Source organism: Lutra lutra, chromosome 7 (assembly GCF_902655055.1).
Source record: "Lutra lutra chromosome 7, mLutLut1.2, whole genome shotgun sequence".
Taxonomy (NCBI): Eukaryota; Metazoa; Chordata; class Mammalia; order Carnivora; family Mustelidae; genus Lutra; species Lutra lutra.
Window position 1 is genome coordinate 81,935,844 of NC_062284.1, and position 17,572 is coordinate 81,953,415.

The 17,572-nt window shown below is 34.3% G+C and overlaps 1 protein-coding gene across 5 annotated transcripts in view; it reads left to right on the forward strand.

The window, feature by feature from the left end:
- The window catches only part of ARHGAP5 (Rho GTPase activating protein 5), a 73,209-nt gene that overhangs the window by 42,084 nt on the left and 13,553 nt on the right, over window positions 1–17,572 (forward strand). For 4 of the 5 annotated variants that reach the window (XM_047736391.1, XM_047736393.1, XM_047736392.1 and 1 more), the window contains one exon: window positions 999–1,146. In XM_047736391.1, coding sequence (XP_047592347.1) covers window positions 999–1,146 — 148 coding nt within the window. The remainder of the gene's footprint in view (window positions 1–998; window positions 1,147–17,572) is intronic. The other variant, XM_047736394.1, reaches the window with a different exon arrangement.

The following is a 17,572-nucleotide window of genomic DNA, read 5'->3' on the forward strand; positions in this document are numbered from 1 at the left end:
CTCCAGCAAGAATGGGAAATTAAGAGGAGTATTGCTTTAGGCATAGAAAGCTCTCCTGTCTACCCCCCTCCACTTATTCCTCCCCCCTCTTTCTGAAAAGAAATAGTATGCTTTTATCCTATTTACAAGTTAGTAATGATACTTACGAGTGATACTTAGGACAGATTTGAATAGGTTTGTGATTTATTAGAGAAAATAACTTTGTAGGTGCCTGGGTGGCTCAGTGGTTAAAGCCTCTGCCTTCGGCTCAGGTCATGATCCCAGGGTCCTGGGATCGAGCCTCACATCGGGCTCTCTGCTTGGTGGGGAGCCTGCCTCCTCCTCTCTCTGCCTGCCTCTCTGCCTATTTGTGATCTGTCAAATAAATAAAAATATTAAAAAAAAAACAAAAAACTCTGAAAATGAAGATTTCATTTTGTTTTTACTATTGTGAAAATGTTTTTTCTATTACTTAAAAACTGTCTTAACATTTAAGAAACAGAGTCAGTAGATAGGAAGAAAATGGGAAAATAAAGGACAAATGATGGGACTAAAATTCATGAAGTTACACAGTTTCATTGTATAATCAATAATTAAAGCTATATTATGTTCTCATAAATACAGCTACACACAAAAACCTCACATGAACCTGCCCCAAAGACCAAATAGAATCAGTAGACTGCACCTAAACTGAATTAAGTGTTGTTTACTTCCAGCTTTTCCCTTGAGTTAGCATTGAAAAATGATCTAATTTCCCTGCCTATCCAGTTTCCTATTATTTTCCAAAAGGAACTTTCTTTCCAGTCATTTTTTTTCTCTGTTCATGTTTTGTTTTTTTTCCATTGCTCAAGTTGTTTCTAGCGGGATTTAACGGATTCCCATATTCATGGTCATTTAGGTGGGATGTGGCTTTTCAATACTTTTTTTGATACGAAATATGTGTTTGCATTGCTAAATACTACTGTTATTCTGAAGGAAATTAATTTTAATAGTTTTAACTTGAATATGTTTTCTTATAGCAGAAAAAGAAAACTAAGAACTTCAATCCACCAACACGTAGAAATTGGGAAAGTAATTACTTTGGGATGCCCCTCCAGGATCTGGTTACAGCTGAGAAGCCCATACCACTGTTTGTTGAAAAATGTGTGGAATTTATTGAAGATACAGGTAGGATAGAAGTATCATTGCAAGAGATTTAATTTAAAATTTCACTTTTGCTATACCAACAGTTTGTCAAATGTTCATGATTCATAAAAGCTAAGTTTTGAAAGAGGTGTATAGTTCTCCTTAGGATTGATTTGTTGAGTAGTAACTCTAGACATAACTGTCTGGTACTTAAAAAAAGCTCTCTTGTTAGCCATTAATGCTTTTGTTGGACTTCTCTTTAATAAATGGGTAAGTTGAATGCTAAAATTTTATTTCTCTTACTCTGTAATTTAGAATTATGCTGCTATTTAATCATAGTTATGATTTTAAATAGATAATTTGAAAGTTAAAAATATCTAAAGTCTAGTACTATTTTTATTACCCATTTTACAGATAAATTTTTATTTTAAAGTTCATAGTGATATTTATAAATGTATGAAAGGCTGCTTGTTTGAGATGTTACTGTTTATTTAGCAGCACTGTCTTGATGTGTTGTTTATGGTTTGAGTTGTATCTTTAAGGAGTGTACAGATACCCTCATTATTTTAAAAACTAGCCTGTGTTATTATCTGAGGGCTGGACTAGTCAAAATTGAAGAATAAAGATAGAATCTTATGTTTATGTGCATTTAAAAATATGAGTTAACGTTAAACCTCAGTAACTGAATGGACTACAAAATTTAATGGTTTGAAAACATGCGCTAATTCCCTCTTAGCTTTATTTATTCTTAATGATCTTCTTTGCTAAATAAGCATTTTTTAAAAGACAAAACTAGGACATCTGTCCTGTCTAAAATGTCTGTTTGGTGAAAAGTGCTGACTTTTTAAGTTTTAATAAAGGGGGAGAATATGGGACAGTAACTGTTACCCATTAGTATTATAGTTGAAATAACTTATCTTCCCCATTTCATTAATAAGGGTTAATTTACGGAGCCTACATTTGGATATGCTCTTAATCATTTGTTTTTTTCCTTCAACAAAGTGTGTTTTAGCCAAATTTCTTGTCTGTATTTCTGCCCATCTTTAGCATAGTAGAAGTGCAGACGTTTTTAAAATATTAGCTTTCTGCTTTGAGCTTGAACTCTCATTTGCTCTAGTAAAATTTGGCTTTATGGATATGACTGAGAAATATGGAGGTATTTTTCCTTAGTAATTAGAAAGCAATAAAGTAATAATTGATAGTATTTTGTACATTTATTTTTTTATAGTTAAAAATTCCCATTTCTTGGGGTGCCTGAATGGCTCAGTGGGTTAAAGCCTCTGCCTTCGACTCGGGTCATGATCTCAGGGTCTTGGGATCAAGCCCCACATCGGGCTCTCTGCTCAGCGGGGAGCCTGCTTCCCTTCCCCTCTATCTGCCTGCCTCTCTGCCTACTTGTGATCTCTGTCAAATAAATAAATAAAATCTTAAAAAAAAAAATTCCCATTTCTTGAATATTTTCACGGTAATTGAGTGATTTGGTATGAGGAAAATGAATGAATTCCAAGTGTAAGATCAAATTAAATTCTACCCCAGTTCTTAGCATAATTTGAATTAATTCGGTTAACTGACAGGAAATTTTATATATTTAAGTGCTTTGTTAGAAGTGTACTAAGGTAACATAAGACCGTAAGAGTAGTCATATAGAAGATTAAAGCCCAATTCTTTGGTGGTGGTAGTGGTAGTGTATTTGATTTTACGAATTAATGCAGATGAGTTTTAGCAGAAAATTCTCAGTTGCTTGAGTTCAGTGTTGAATTCTCATTATGCACTTACAGCACAACCATCTTTTGAAGGTTTTACTTACAATGTAAATATATATCAGATACTTACTATTTAAAAGTCGTACTTTGGGTGCCTGGGTGGCTCAGTGACTTAAGCTTCCACCTTCGGCTCAGGTCATGATCTCAGGGTCCTGGGATTGAGGCCCACGTCAGGCTCTCTGCTCAGTGGGAAGCCTGCGTCCCTCTCTATCTGCCTGCCTCTCTGCCTACTTGTGATCTCTCTCTCTCTGTCAAATCAATAAATAAAATCTTAAAAAAAAATAAAAATAAAAGTCGTATTTTGTTGTTTGGAGTTCCATAGACATAGTGGTGTAAATGAGCAGTACTTTTACTGTTAGAATCAATCAAGAGGCCTTATTTAAAGGACTAAACTTTTTAAACAACCTTGAAGAAGCCGTTATGTTAGTTCTAAATTCAACTTCATTGATGATTTACATACAGTGAAATTCACCAATTTTAATTGTACAGTGAGGTTTTGATAACTCTGTAGTCATTTAAGCACCACCACAGTCAAGATACAGAACATTTTCATCATCCCAAAAAGCATCCAGTGTTTCATCATGAAGTATGATGATAATGATAGCTAGCTGTTGGGGATTTGTAGATGCTCTTTATCAGATTGAGAAGTTCCCTTCTGTTCTTGTTTCCTTGTATCCAAAATGAATGTCGATTTTGTCATGTGACTTTCCTTCATCTGTTGAGGTGATCATATTGTTCTTTTTAAAGTCTGTTTATATGGTAAGTTATATGAATTGATCTTCAAATGTTAAACTAAACTTGCATCCCTGGGATAAATACCACTTGGTCATAATGTTTTGTCTTTTTTAGATACTGATAGATTCAATTTATTGAAATGTTAAGGATTTCTGCTTCCTGGGGGATATTGGTCTATAGTTTTCAATATTTGCGATGTCTGTCTTTTTCTGGTTTGGTATCAGAATAAAATTGGCATCACAGACTTGAGTCTTTTCTAAAAAGTTTATACAGAATTGGTAATATTTCCTTCTTTAAATTTTAGTATAATTCACCAGTGAAACTGTTTGGACCTGGAATTTTATTTATGAGAAGGTTTTTAACTATGGATTAAAAATTATTTTAAGTAGATACTGGGCTTTATGGATTTTTGATTTCTTGAGTAAGCATTGTTTTTTGTGTGTGTCTTTCAAGGGGTTTGTCTATTTCACCCAGGATGGCATAAGCTTGTTTATAGAATTCCTTATCCATGTTTTAATGCCTGTAGCATCTGTAGTGATACCTTCTATTTTGGTTTTGCATCACTAGTTTGTCTTTTTTTACCCCTCTCATGAGATATTTATCAATATTACTGATCTTTTCAAAGAACCAACTTTTTGTTTTATTGATTTTTGTTTCCTGTCTTTTGTCTATTTTTTAATTCAGTGAATTCCACTTTTAATTCCCTTTTTCTGCTTTCATTTGGCTTCTTTACAGTGTCTTAAAGTAGAAGCCCAGATTAATGATTTTGACCAGTCTTTACTATAACATTTAATTTTAAATATTTTCCTCTAAGCATTGTTTTACCTGCATACCACAGATTTTGGTATGTTTACATTTTTATTCAGTTTGGAATACTTTGTAACTTCCCTTTTGATTTTTTTAAAAATTTAACTCATTGGTTATTTAGAAGTATTTTATTTTTTTAAAAGGTTTTATTTCTTATTTATTAGAGGGAGAGGTGGAAGCAGGCTCCCCACTGAGCAAGGAGGATCCCAGGATCCCAGAACCCTGGGATCATGACCTGAGCCAAAGGCAGATGCTTAACCAACTGAGCCACACAGGCACCCCAGAAGTATTTTATTTCTGAATGTTTTCCAGATATCTTGTTACTCATTTCTAGTTTAATTCTGTTGCATTCGGAAAACAAGCAGTTTGATTTCACTGTAAGTTTATTTAGATTGTTTTATAGCTCAGAATATACTCTGTTTTGAATAGTGTTCCATGGGACCTTGAATAGAATGTTTTATTAAGGTGTTGGGTGAAGAGTTCTGTAAATATAAGTTAGGTCACGAGATGTTCTTTAAAAATTCTCATAGATCCCTACTGATTTTTTTTTGTTGACTTTTTTTTTTTTTTTAATTAAAAAATACTGTTGCAGTCTGCTCTCCCTCATGATTATGTATGTCTCTCTCCTTTTCCGTTCTGTTAGGTTTTGCTTCATGTGTTTTGAAATTTGTTTAGTTGCATATACATTTAGGATTATGTCTGCTTGATGAACTTAGTTATAAAAAAGATTCGCTTTATGCTTTATAATATTCCTTCTTAAGACTACTTTATGTAATATTAAGATAGCCAGTGGTATTTTCCTTGAGTAATGTTTGCGTGGTATATCTTTTCCATCCTTGTAGCCTATTTGTATCTTTATATTTAGTTTAGCTTCTTGCAGGCAGCATGTTAGTGGATTTGATAATTCATTTGTGTCATTGGAGTATTTATTAGGTCATTGGTTTTTATTATAATTATCAGTATAACTGGTTTTAAATCTCCCATCTTGTTTTTGTTTTCTTTTTGTCTGTGTGATTATTATTCCTTTTTTCTTCTTTTCCTACCATCTTTTGGATTAATTGAATTTTTAAAAAATTTTGTTTTAACCCAAATTTGGGTTATCAGTTATGTCTGTCTTAGGTCTTTTAAGTGATATGCTTAGTGTTTGAGATATATATCTTTAATCACAGCTCATTGTCAGATATTACACCACTGTAATGTACAATTTAGAACCTAGTAACAATATATTTAACCTTCCATCCCTTGTTCCACTATTACATATTTTAATTCTGCAATTTTTTAAAAATTTCAGTATAGTTAACATAGTGTTATATTAGTTTTAGGTGTACAATAATAGTGATTCAACCATTCCATACATCAGAAATTGTAGTATGAAAAGCAGAAATGACATTTTGGTAATGGATTCATTATGTACATGTTAAATTGTCAGTTGCCTATGGGTTATCCATATAAAAGCCCCAAGACTCCATTGAATGTATGGCTGTGGATCTTTGGAAAATGATTTAGTCTTAAGACTTCGGTAACGAAAAAAAAAAATTGGTAATTTTCATTATATAGTTATTAATGTAAGCTATGTGTTAATGAAATTGAGGGTGACTATACGGAGTGAGAAGAAAAGCTCAGTGCAAATAAGCTATAAAAAGAATAGGCTTTAAAACACTAGAGAGGAGGAAAATTTTAATAAGGAAGCATCAATATCAGCATTGAACATAAAGTCAGGTGATTTAGAATGATACATTTTTGTTGAGATAAAATTCATATGACATAAAATTAGCCATATAAAAATGCCCAGTTCGGTGACCCGTAGTGCATGTACAGTGTTGTGCAACCACCACCTTATCTAGTTCCAAAGATTTTTATCACCCTAGAGGTAGTAGAGGTAGTAGTTACTCCTTTCCCTATTCCTCCCTTGGCCCAAGAGTGGCAACCACCAACCTGCTTATTGTCTCTGTGGATTTACTTATCCTGAATATTTCATATATATGGAATCATACATTATGTAACCTTTTGTCTGGCATCTGTTACTTTGCATAGTGTTCATCTGTGTTATAGCATATGTATTTGTGTAGATTTACCACATTTTGTTTATTCGTTGATAAGTTGGTGGACATTTAGCTTGTTTCCACGTTTGACAATTGTAAACACTGTTGCTGTGAACATTCATATACAAACATTTGTTTTGAGTACCTGTTGCAGTTCTTTGGGGTATGTACCCAGGAGTTGAATGTTGAGTCATGGTAATTCTGTGTTTGTCTTTTTGCGGAGCTATCAAATTATTTTCTGTAGTGGATTCACCATTTTATATTTCCATCAGCAATGTATAAGAGTTCAGATTTGTCCAAATCATTGTCAAATTGGAAGAGCAAGATAAGATTATCAGCAGCAGAAGGTATACTACCAGCAAAGCAGCAAATTGAAAAACTGTAAAATGTAGGGAAAAAAATTTCAAGGACTCTAACCCAGGAATGCCTAAATAGATTCTGAAGGTAGGACTCTTTCAAAACCAGAGAAACCAGGAATTATAAGTTAGTCTCTTAATGAACTTCTTTAGTTTTAGTATGTTGTGTCTAGCAGAAATTCCTTGAGGTTTTCCTGATATATTAATACTACTTTTTTATGGTTTCTGACTCTGAAATATATTTTTATCTGTTAGCAGGAATACTATCTTCTTTAAGTAGTTACTCATTGAGTCTTAAGTAATGCTTTTTTGTTATTGTTGTCGTTTGTTTTTACATCATTGCCCTTAGACAATATCATGAGTGGGGGACCCCTGGGTCCTAAAACCCATGGCTATGGCACATGTAAGTAACTCCTTACTTAATAAATGTTTAAACAGTTTTTTCATAATAACCATATTTGTCCTTGTGACGTTGTTACATATGAATATTTCAGTCTTTTTATTTTCCAAACTACAGTTAACATTTATTGTTTTCTCATGTGAACACAAAGACTGCATGAAAAGATGAGAAATGGAGACATTTCTGTTGCAGTGAAACTTACAATAATTTAAATGTATAGCAACTGGGTAATTTGCATTATGCTTGGCCCCACTAAGTTATAATATCATAAAAACACAAGTTTTGCATTGTAATAATAATGGATGAAGGTGACTCAATGTGTAAGATATTTTCTGGTTTTTCTGTGGAAAGAGACTGTTCTTAGGTGAAAGCTGTTCCAGATGCTTCCTTTATAAGTTAATCAGCTTTTATGGAATATTTACTGTTTGTATAGTAATTTTTAGTATACTATAAAATAACTTGTATATTCATGTAGTTTTCAACCTGTATGAGTTGTATGTATGGTTGTTTTATCTGTTTTACAGAAGTAGAAACATGTTCAGAGAAATTAAGTAACAGATCTGAGGTCATACAATTGGAGTCTAGCTCCATTTACCATTAGCACTTACAGGTGACTTTTGATGATCTTCAGAGTTGTTTTATTGTTGTTGTTAAGGAAAGGAGTTCTCTCTTTCGTTACAGCAAGAAGAAAAGTGCAGATAAGTCTATAAAAGTAGACTGAAAAATCACTTTTAAGTTTATTATGATCAAGAGTTAAGGTTTTCTACACCTTGAAGCATACATAGCTTTTTCAGAAGGGGATAATTAAACATGGTTTTATAATGATTTTAGTACATGAACAACAGCATTATGGTCATGGTTTATTCAATTACCCTGTATTTCTGAACATAAGTCTCCAAACATTCAATACTGGCAGTTATCCTCTTATATGTACATCTTTATATGCTTGTAGTTTTGGTTTTTTCAGAAAAGTATTTAAGACCTGAGTTTTCTATGCCCAGCCTGAAGTGGTAGAAAGTATGCACCATAAAACAAGTAAGCATGTATTGAATGTGACAAACTAATTACCCTAGCTTGTTCAGTGTGTGACCTTGAGAAAGTCACTACTTTTCAAAGCTTATTTCTTTATCTTTATCATAAGGCATTGTTATTTTGAACAGGGGATGAAAATGTTGTAAAGTAGTATCGTTTTTATGAACTTTATTTTTTAAAAAATGTATTAAATAATCTCTGTGCCCAGCATGGGGTTCAAACTCATGACCCTGAGGTCAGGAGTCGCATGCTGTACCGGTTGAGCCAGCTAGGCAAGCCTGCTTATGAAACTTTAACATTATAGTAAGGAAAATAACAAAATGAAAGATTGGAGAGCTATTATTGTTTTTTTCTCAAATATTAAAGATTTAGTGGCTGGAAAATATAGTGACTTTTTAAAAATTTTTTTTAAAGATTATATTCATTTGAGAGTGATAGCACAAGCTGGAAGAGGGACAGAGGGAGAGGGAGAAGCAGATTTCCTACTGAGCAAGGGAGCCTGACATGGGGCTTGATCCTGGGACCCCCAGATCATGACCTGAGCTAAAGGCAGCCATTTAACCGATTGAGCCACTCAGGTGGTGACATGTTTTAATTCAGTAAATTTGAGTTGTAATAATATACATATCTTTTCCACCCTCCCCCCAGTGGAATTTAAGATACTGTTTTTTATTAATTAAGAAAATACTGCAAAAAAGAAAAAGTACTGCCGTTAGCTTTATTATTCATGTAATAGCCTTTGCCTAATATGTTACTTAACACTAGTAGAAGAGTCTTACTGCATTGATATTAGTTCATCCTTTTTTTTTTTTTTAAGATTTTATTTATTTGTCAGAGAAAGAGAAAGAGCACTAACAGGGAGCTGCAGGCAGAGGGAGAAGCAGGCTACCCACTGAGCAAGGAACCCAATGCGGAACTTGATCCAAGGACCCAGCAAAGACAGATGCTTTTAACTCACTGAGCCACCTAGGTGTCCTGATGTTAGTTCACCATTATAAGCTTGATATATATAAATAGATGCATTTTTTAGAGCAATTTTAAGTTTATAACAAAATTGAGAAGAAGGTATATATTCCCATATATTCCTTACTTCCGCATGTGGACCCCACCCCACCTTACTAGCATCACTCATCAGAACACTACGTTTTTTACCAAGGTTCAGCCTACATTAATGCATCAAAATCACCCAAAGTCCCTAGTGTACATTAGACTTCACTCTTGGTTTTGTACATTCTGTGGGTTTAGACAAATGTGTAATGATAATATCCATCATTATAATAACATACAGTTTTCACTGCGCTAAAATTTCTCTGTGTTCTACCTATTCATCTCTTCCCCATTCTCCCTTCCTCTACCCTAGGCAGCAACTGATATTTTTATTTGCCATCATTTTGCCTTTCCATGGTGTCCTGTTGTTGGAATCATATAGTATGTAAGCTTTCCAGATTGGCTTCTTTCACTTAGTAATATGCATTTTAAGATTCTTCCATGTCTTTTCATGGCTTAATAACTTATTTCTTTTTGGCACTTAATAATTCCATGATGTCTGGATGTGCTACAGTTTGTCTGGATTGCTTCCAGCTTTTGGCAATTATGAATTAAAATGCTATGAACATAGTCTTCAGATTGTTGTGTGGATGTAAGTTTTCAACTCCTTTGGGTAAATAAGAAGTGCAGTTGCTGGATGGTACAGTAAGGAATGTGTTTTGTTTTGTAAGAAACTGCCAAACTGTCTTCCAAAGTATCTTCCATTTTGCATTCTCACCAACTGTGAATGAGAGTTACTGTTTTTCCACATCTTTGCTAGCAGTTGGCTTTGTCAGTATTATTTTAATAGGTATGTAGCGGTATCTCATTGTTTTAATTTGCAGTTTTTAATATGTAGAACATATTTTCATACTCTTATTTGCCATCAGTATCTCTTCCTTTATGGTGTCTATTAAGGTCTTTAGCCTGTTTTGTAATGGACTTGTTTTCTTATTGAGTTTTAAGTGTTCTGTGTATATTTTGGATAACAATCCTTTATCAGATACGTCTTCTGTAGATATTTTTTCCCCAGTCTGTGACTTGTCTTCTAATTCTCAAAATACTGTTTTTCACAGAACAGAAATTTTTAGTTTTAATGAAGTCCAGCTTATCAATATTTCCTTCAGGGATTGTGTCTTCAGTGTTGTATCTAAAAAGGCATCACCATACATACCCAAGGTTATCTAGGTTTTCTACTACTGTCTTCTAGGCAGTAGAAGACAGCAGTGTGTCTTATATTTAAGACACACTGTATTGCTGTGTTTTGTATTTAAGTCATTTAACTTTTACATTTATATTCCATTCTGAGTTCATTTTTGTCAAGGGTGAAAGGTTTATATCTAGGTTTGTTTTGTTGTTGTTTTAAAATGTAGATATATAGCTTTTCTTGCACCATTTGTTGAAAAGATTATCTTTGCCCTGTTGTATTTATTGCCTTTGCTCCTTGGTTAAAGATTAGTTGACTCTGTAGGTGTCTGTTACTGGGTTCTCTATTCTGTTCTGTTTCCCTATGTTTTCTTAATACCACATGGTCTTGTTTACTGTTGCTCTATAGTAAGTTTTAAAGTTAGGTAGTGTCAGTCCTCCAACTTTATTCTTCTCTCTGAATATTGTATTTGCTTTGAGTCTTGGCCTCTCTATGTAAAATTTAGAATCAGTTTGTTGATACTTATTTTTTATTTTATTTTTAGTTGATATTTATAATAAAACTACTATAATTTGATAATAGAAATAGGAATTTGATTGGATTGTGTTGAATATGTAAATCAAGTTGGGAAGAACTGACATGTTGACAATATTGTGTCTTCCTATCTATGAACATGGAATATTTCTCCACTTAGTTCTTCAAGTTTTATCATCAGTTTTGTGGTTTTCCTCATGTAGATCTTATACAAGTTTGTTGAATTTATACTTAAGTATTTCATTTTGGGGAGTGCTAATGTAAATGGTATCATGTTTTTAATTTCAAGTTCCACTTGTTCATTGGTATATAAAGGAGGAAGTAACTGACTTCCATATGTTAACCTTGTATCCTGCAGCCTTGCTATAATTACTTACTCCAGATTTTAGCCTGTTGACTTAATACATAGAAGATTGTGTCATTTGTTTTAAAAAAAAAAAAAAAAGATAGTTTTTCTTCCCAGTCTTTATGCTTTTGATTTCCTTTTTTTTGCTGTATTGCTTTGGCAAGGATTTCCAAAAATACTGTCGAAAGGCATGGTGAGTGGGGACATCCTTGCCTTGTACCTGATTTTAATGAGAAAGTTCTAGGTTTCTTACTATTAAGTATGATGTTTGCTATAGGTTTCTTTTTTTATAGATAGTCTTTATCATATTAAGGAAGTTCCCCTCTGTTTCTTGTTTGCTGAGAGTTTTTAATCATAAATGAGTGTTGGATTCTGTCAGATGCTTTTTCTGTATATTGGTATGATTGTGTGATTTTTCTTCTTTAGGCTAATAATTTGATGGATTGTTTGATTTAATGGTTTTTGAATATTGGACAACCTTGATTACCTGTGGTAAAACCCACTTGTTCATAGTATATCATCTTTTTTACACTTTTTAAAAATTCAGTTTGCTAATAATTTGCTGAGGATTTTTGCATCTGTGTTCATGAGAGATACTGGTCTGTACTTTTATTTTCTTAAAATATTTTGTCTGGATTTATAAACTTTTACAATATGAAAAATTATACTATACTCAGCTTGAAATTGATGGACATTTTACTTTAGCCATTGTTTTAAGACTTAAAATAACTGGCCTGTTGAACTACCTACTGATTCATATCAGGGACAGTATATTTTATGTCTTTCATCACATGTATACTCTAATACACAGCCCATAGTAGGTGTTGTATTAAGGAATATTAAATCCTGGTTCAAATAAAAACACACCATAGTAGGGATCCACATGTTCATATCTTTTCTGCATTTATGAAGTACACTTTTAATTAATTCAGTAAGATATAGCTGCCTCATTTGGTGTTCATCTCATTTATGCATATTCTGTTACACATTTTGTTTTAGACTTGGGATACCACATCTAAGAAAATGACTCCCAGATCTTTTTTTCACACCCCGTGTTTTCTGTGTTGCCGACTGCCTATTGAACTTTCCTATTTAGATGTGATATCTTGGCATTTAAGATTAAAGTTCAGTTCCTTTTCCCCCACACCACTCCTTCTCTTGATTTCCTTTTCGATAGTGCCAGTTTCTTTTTCCCAGTTAATCTGGGCAAAGGTATTTCATTTATCTGACTCCTCTTTCACCCTTTGTGCCCACACAGCATTAATTACTAAGCCTTGATCTTTCTTAGTAGTATTTTTCTTCTGTCTGTTTTCCATTGTCACTACCATATCAAGATCTTTTTAAATCATATTTACACTGCTTCTAATCCAGTTGTCTCCCTACCCCCAAATGTGTCTTCTACTTAAAAATACTGAGTGCGTAAAAGAAGGGAAAAAAAGAATCTGTAGCCTAGGAATTAAGGCTTTTAAAATCCTAATTTTGGTTGCAAGAAACCAAATGCAAAAAGTAACATTTAATTGAAAGGAAATTTATTTCTGGAAGCCAGAAGCATCTGTCCCCAGTGGACTAGAATCAAGACAGTAGTATCATCTGTTTTTCTGTGTCCTTTCCTCTCTCTAGACTTACCTTGTATGTTTACACATCCTACATTTTTATGTCTCAGTTTGAATTACATGCTGAGTCCCCAGTTCCATATTCTCAGAGAATCTGATGAGTACATCATAAGCATACTGTAATGACAAGTTTGTTGATTTAGCATTTCCAAATAAATTATTTAATTTTTTAAATAACTGATTAATGTAGATTGTTCTATTTTGTCTGAATGCACATTGCATTGTGCAGTTTTCTTGAAATAGGGTTTTGCCTTAATACTACTGTTTACCCATATACCTCCACCTGTGGTGTTTACATTTCTGTCAAACAATAAGAATGTATTTTTAAGATTTTATTTCTCTCTTCCCCTCTCTCTACCTATTTATTTTAGAGAGAAAGTGTGTGTGCAAGTAGGGGGAGGGGCAGAGGGAGAGAGAGAATGTCAAGCAAACTCTGTGCTGAGTGTGGAGCCCACTGCAGGGCTTGATATCATGACCTGAGCCAAAACCAAGAGTCCAGGCGCTTAACCAACTGAGCCATCCAGGTGCCCCAACAATGCATTTTTAATTGTGTAACATATACCTTGAATAAGCTTATATACTCCCACAGTGCTTGATTTTTTTTTTCCCCCTACATGAGCTTTTGAATTTTTTTTTTTTGAGGTAAAAATCACATAACATATAACTTAACCACTTTAAATTGTACAATTCAGTAGCATTTAGTATATTCACAGTGTTGTGTAAACATCACTTCTAATTAATTCCAAAGTATTTCATCACTCCGGAGGAAATCCTGTACCCATGAAGCATGAAGTTACTCCTTATATACATTTTGTTTGTCCATTCACCCAGTGATGGGTTTATGGGTTATTTACATTTTGTGTCTCTTGTGAATAGTGCCTTTATGAAACTCTCTATATAAGTATTTCTTCAAAAAGCTCCCGTCATGGAGCCCAGTGCGGGTCTGGATCTCACAACCCTGAGATCATGACCTGAACCCAAATCAAAAGCTAGACCCTCAACCTGCTAAGTCATCCAGGCACCCCTTGGCCATTTTTTCTTCAGATATTTTCCTTTCCACCTGGGAAAGCCCTTGTGCATAGGTTGGTAAACCTGATGGTGTCCCAAAAATCTCTTAGGTTTTGTTAATTTTTCTTCATTCCCTCAAACTAGATAATCTCAACCAGCCAGTCTTTAAGTTCACTATTTCTTCTACCTGGTGGTAAATTCTGCTGATAAAATCTGCTCTTAAACCTGTCTGGTGAATTTTTTTTTTTTTTTTTTAAGGATTGATTGATTGATTGATTGATTTGAGAGAGCACACATGTGAGTGGAAGGAGGGGCAGTGGAGAGAATCTTCAGACTCCCTGCTGAGCGCAGAGCCCAACTTAGGGATCACTACCATGACCCATGAGATCATGACCTGAGCCAAAACTAAGAGTTAGACACCCAACTGACTTACCAGGTGCCCTTCTGTAGTGAATTTTTCATTTTCTTTATTCTGATTTTGAGATCCAGAGTTTCTCTTTAGTTCTTTTTATAATTTTTTTTTAAGATTTTATTTTTTATTTATTTATTTGAGAGAGAGAGATCACAAGTAGAGAGGCAGGCAGAGAGAGAGAGAGAGAGAGAGAGGAGGAAGCAGGCTTCCTGCCGAGCAGAGAGCCCGATGCGGGACTCGATCCCAGGACCCTGAGATCATGACCTGAGCCGAAGGCAGCGGCTTAACCCACTGAGCCACCCAGGCGCCCCTCTTTTTATAATTTTTATCTGTTTATTGATACTCACTATTGTGATCATTCTCCTTGTTCCTTTCAGTTCTTTGTTAATACATTTTTTTAAACAGTTGATTTAAAGTTTTTACATAGTACAAAGACTGGGTTTCCTCATGGACAGTTTCTGTTTATTTCTCTTGTTTCTTGAGTGTACCATATTGTTTTGTTTCTTTCTGTCTCTTAATATGTTTTTGAAAACCTATTTTGGGGTTTTCATTATTGTGGTATCTTTGGAAATTCTCCTTAGCAGGGTTTCTGTTGTTGTTTATTGATTATGTTTGCTAGTTTGGTGACTTTTCTAAACTACTCTTGTTTGTAATGTGTGTATTCTTTGTCATTTGTGGCCACTGAAGTCTGTACTCCATTAGCTTAGTGTTTAGCTAGTGTTTTGACGATTAAATACTTGATGTCATTGGGAAAAGTCCTTTCCAAATCTTTGCAGATTGTATTGGGGCACTCTTTGAACACTTAACCCAAGCCATTTATCACTCTGCCTGAGCCTTCACTTCCAGGTTGAGCAGAGCCTGTGGTCAGCCTAGAAATGAAAGTTTCTAACCTTGTCAGGCTTTTTCTGAGGATGTATCTAGCCCTGAGCATGTATGTGGGCTTCTTGATTCCCCAGTATATGTAGGAGCGTGTTAAAAGCCGTAATATGCCACTGTCTCCCTGGTTAACATCTTCCATCATAGGCTTTCCCTCCCATTGCTTGTCCTGACTGTTGTCCCTTGCTCCAAATTGCTACAGCCTATACTTGTGCCTTTATATGCCAGAGAAAGCCACCTTAGCCCTGGGACACTTCATGTTGATTGAAACACAAGCAAGCCCTTGTGCTTTTCCATCTGGGAGACAGATGAAAACCCATCACCACAGTTCTTTGAAAACAAGATCTCTGTTCCCTCTGGCCCTTGAAACCTTTGCCCAGAGCACAGACTGCATCAGTATGGTCATGGCCAATCTGAAATGTAAGGGTATTTCAGTGGTAGATGGACAATTAAAAGCTCCTTTCTTCACCAAGCCTTTAAGTGGTTGTGGCTTTTTTTGTTTTTTTTTTTTTTTTTAAACTAGATTTCAGAGTTCTGCAACAATTTATTCTTACACTTTTTGACCACACATTAGTTGCTTTTCTGGGGGAACCAAGCCCTGAAATTCCTGTCTCCATCTCTTACTGATGCCGTTCCTCATGGAGATATTTTCCTAATTTATGGGTTATCTACACACCTTAATTTGTGATCCGTTTTATGATTTAGGATTATTTCAACCTAAAGGTATACAGAAACAGTCTGTGAAACTCTTGTTTGATATCCTATATTAGTAATTCAAACAGACCATTTTGAGATACTAAGAACCTTGTACAGCAAAGGGTTAGGCACTTTTCTAATAAAAGAAAAAAGGATACTTGGTTAAAAGTTATCCTAAATTTCTAAATTTTTATATTTAGTTTTGGAGTGTTAGAATAGATTTCTAATGCCTTTATTATTGGGAGGCCCACAATAGATACTTCAGGTGATTTAAGTCCAGGTGAAACTTTGATAGTTCACATCTAGGTAAGTGAGTTGGGGATGTTTTTTGTTTGTTTATTTATTTTACATCCTTTAAATATTAGTGAATGGAAGGCAAGATTTTTAGTACATATGATTAAGTACCTTAAAATTTTCATTTAGCAAGAAATATTAAATGCTCATCACTATGTCAGTGGTTGTCAACCTCAGCATTATTGACATTTTGGGCCATTTAATTCTTTATGAGAGGGACAGTCTAGGATATAATTTAATTTAAGTGCATTGCATTTAATGTTCATGTCTTTTTAAACCCCTTTAATTCAAAAGCATTTTTGAAATTATCATCAGACTTCTAGCCACTAGTTTTAGTCTTCATTGATTTTTTAAATCTCTATTATTTCTCCTGTGTTAATGGTTGACATTTCACCATACAGATGAACTCTTCTTTCTTCCTCAACTTGAGTTTGTGTGGTATTTCCTCGTTACTAGATTTGAATTATGCTTTTTTGTTAGAAATACCACCAGGGTGATATGTCTTTTTAAGTACATCATCTGTTGACACAAAATGTCAGTGTGTCCCAATATAGGTGTACTGATTGATTATTTGGTGCTATATCTACCAGACTTCATCACTGAAGTTAAAACTTTATTAACTTTTTATTTATATTGATATGGATTCATCCATTCTTTACTATACTCAATGAGCTGTAATCCATTAATGTTTTTATGTATTTTTGATAATTCAGATCATTGCAGCTTAGTCTCTCTCCTTCATGGCTTCTGTGTCCTTTGAAGATATGTCCCCATAATTCTCTAAGTACTTTTCAGTTTTCTGGCACAGGATGTAACCAGCCAGGATTGGCTTGTGCTTTTCCTGATTCAACTTTGGAATTAGCCTTTGTTCCAGATTGCTCAGATTTGTTTTGGTGGAGAATGGTATTTAGAAACCACTATTAGGGCTGCTTATGGACCATTTTAGCAAAAAAGCTAGGAAAGCTTAGAAATACACTTATGTATGTATCTGTACTTATTTCTGTAGCAGTGTGTGTTAAAAACCCTAATTTTTAATTTCCTTCTCCAACAGTGAGAATCCTTGCTCCTTTTGTTCTCCACATATTTACTCATTTGCTGAAGTCTGGAATGTGCAAAAAGTATACATTACACTCTAGATTTAAAACCTACTAAGCAGAGTTCCATAAGTGCTCCCAGTTTTAATTTTTTAAGGTCCAGTTACAAAGAGTGAAGTGCACCAAACTTAAGGGTACACACTTAGATTGAGTTGAGACAAATGCATACCCCTATTTGATCTACATACCTGTCAAGAGATAACATTTTCATCGTCCTTTACGTCTCTTCCAATTAGTTTTCCAACCACCCACAATAACCTCTTCTGATTCCCCTGTCCCTCACTTCT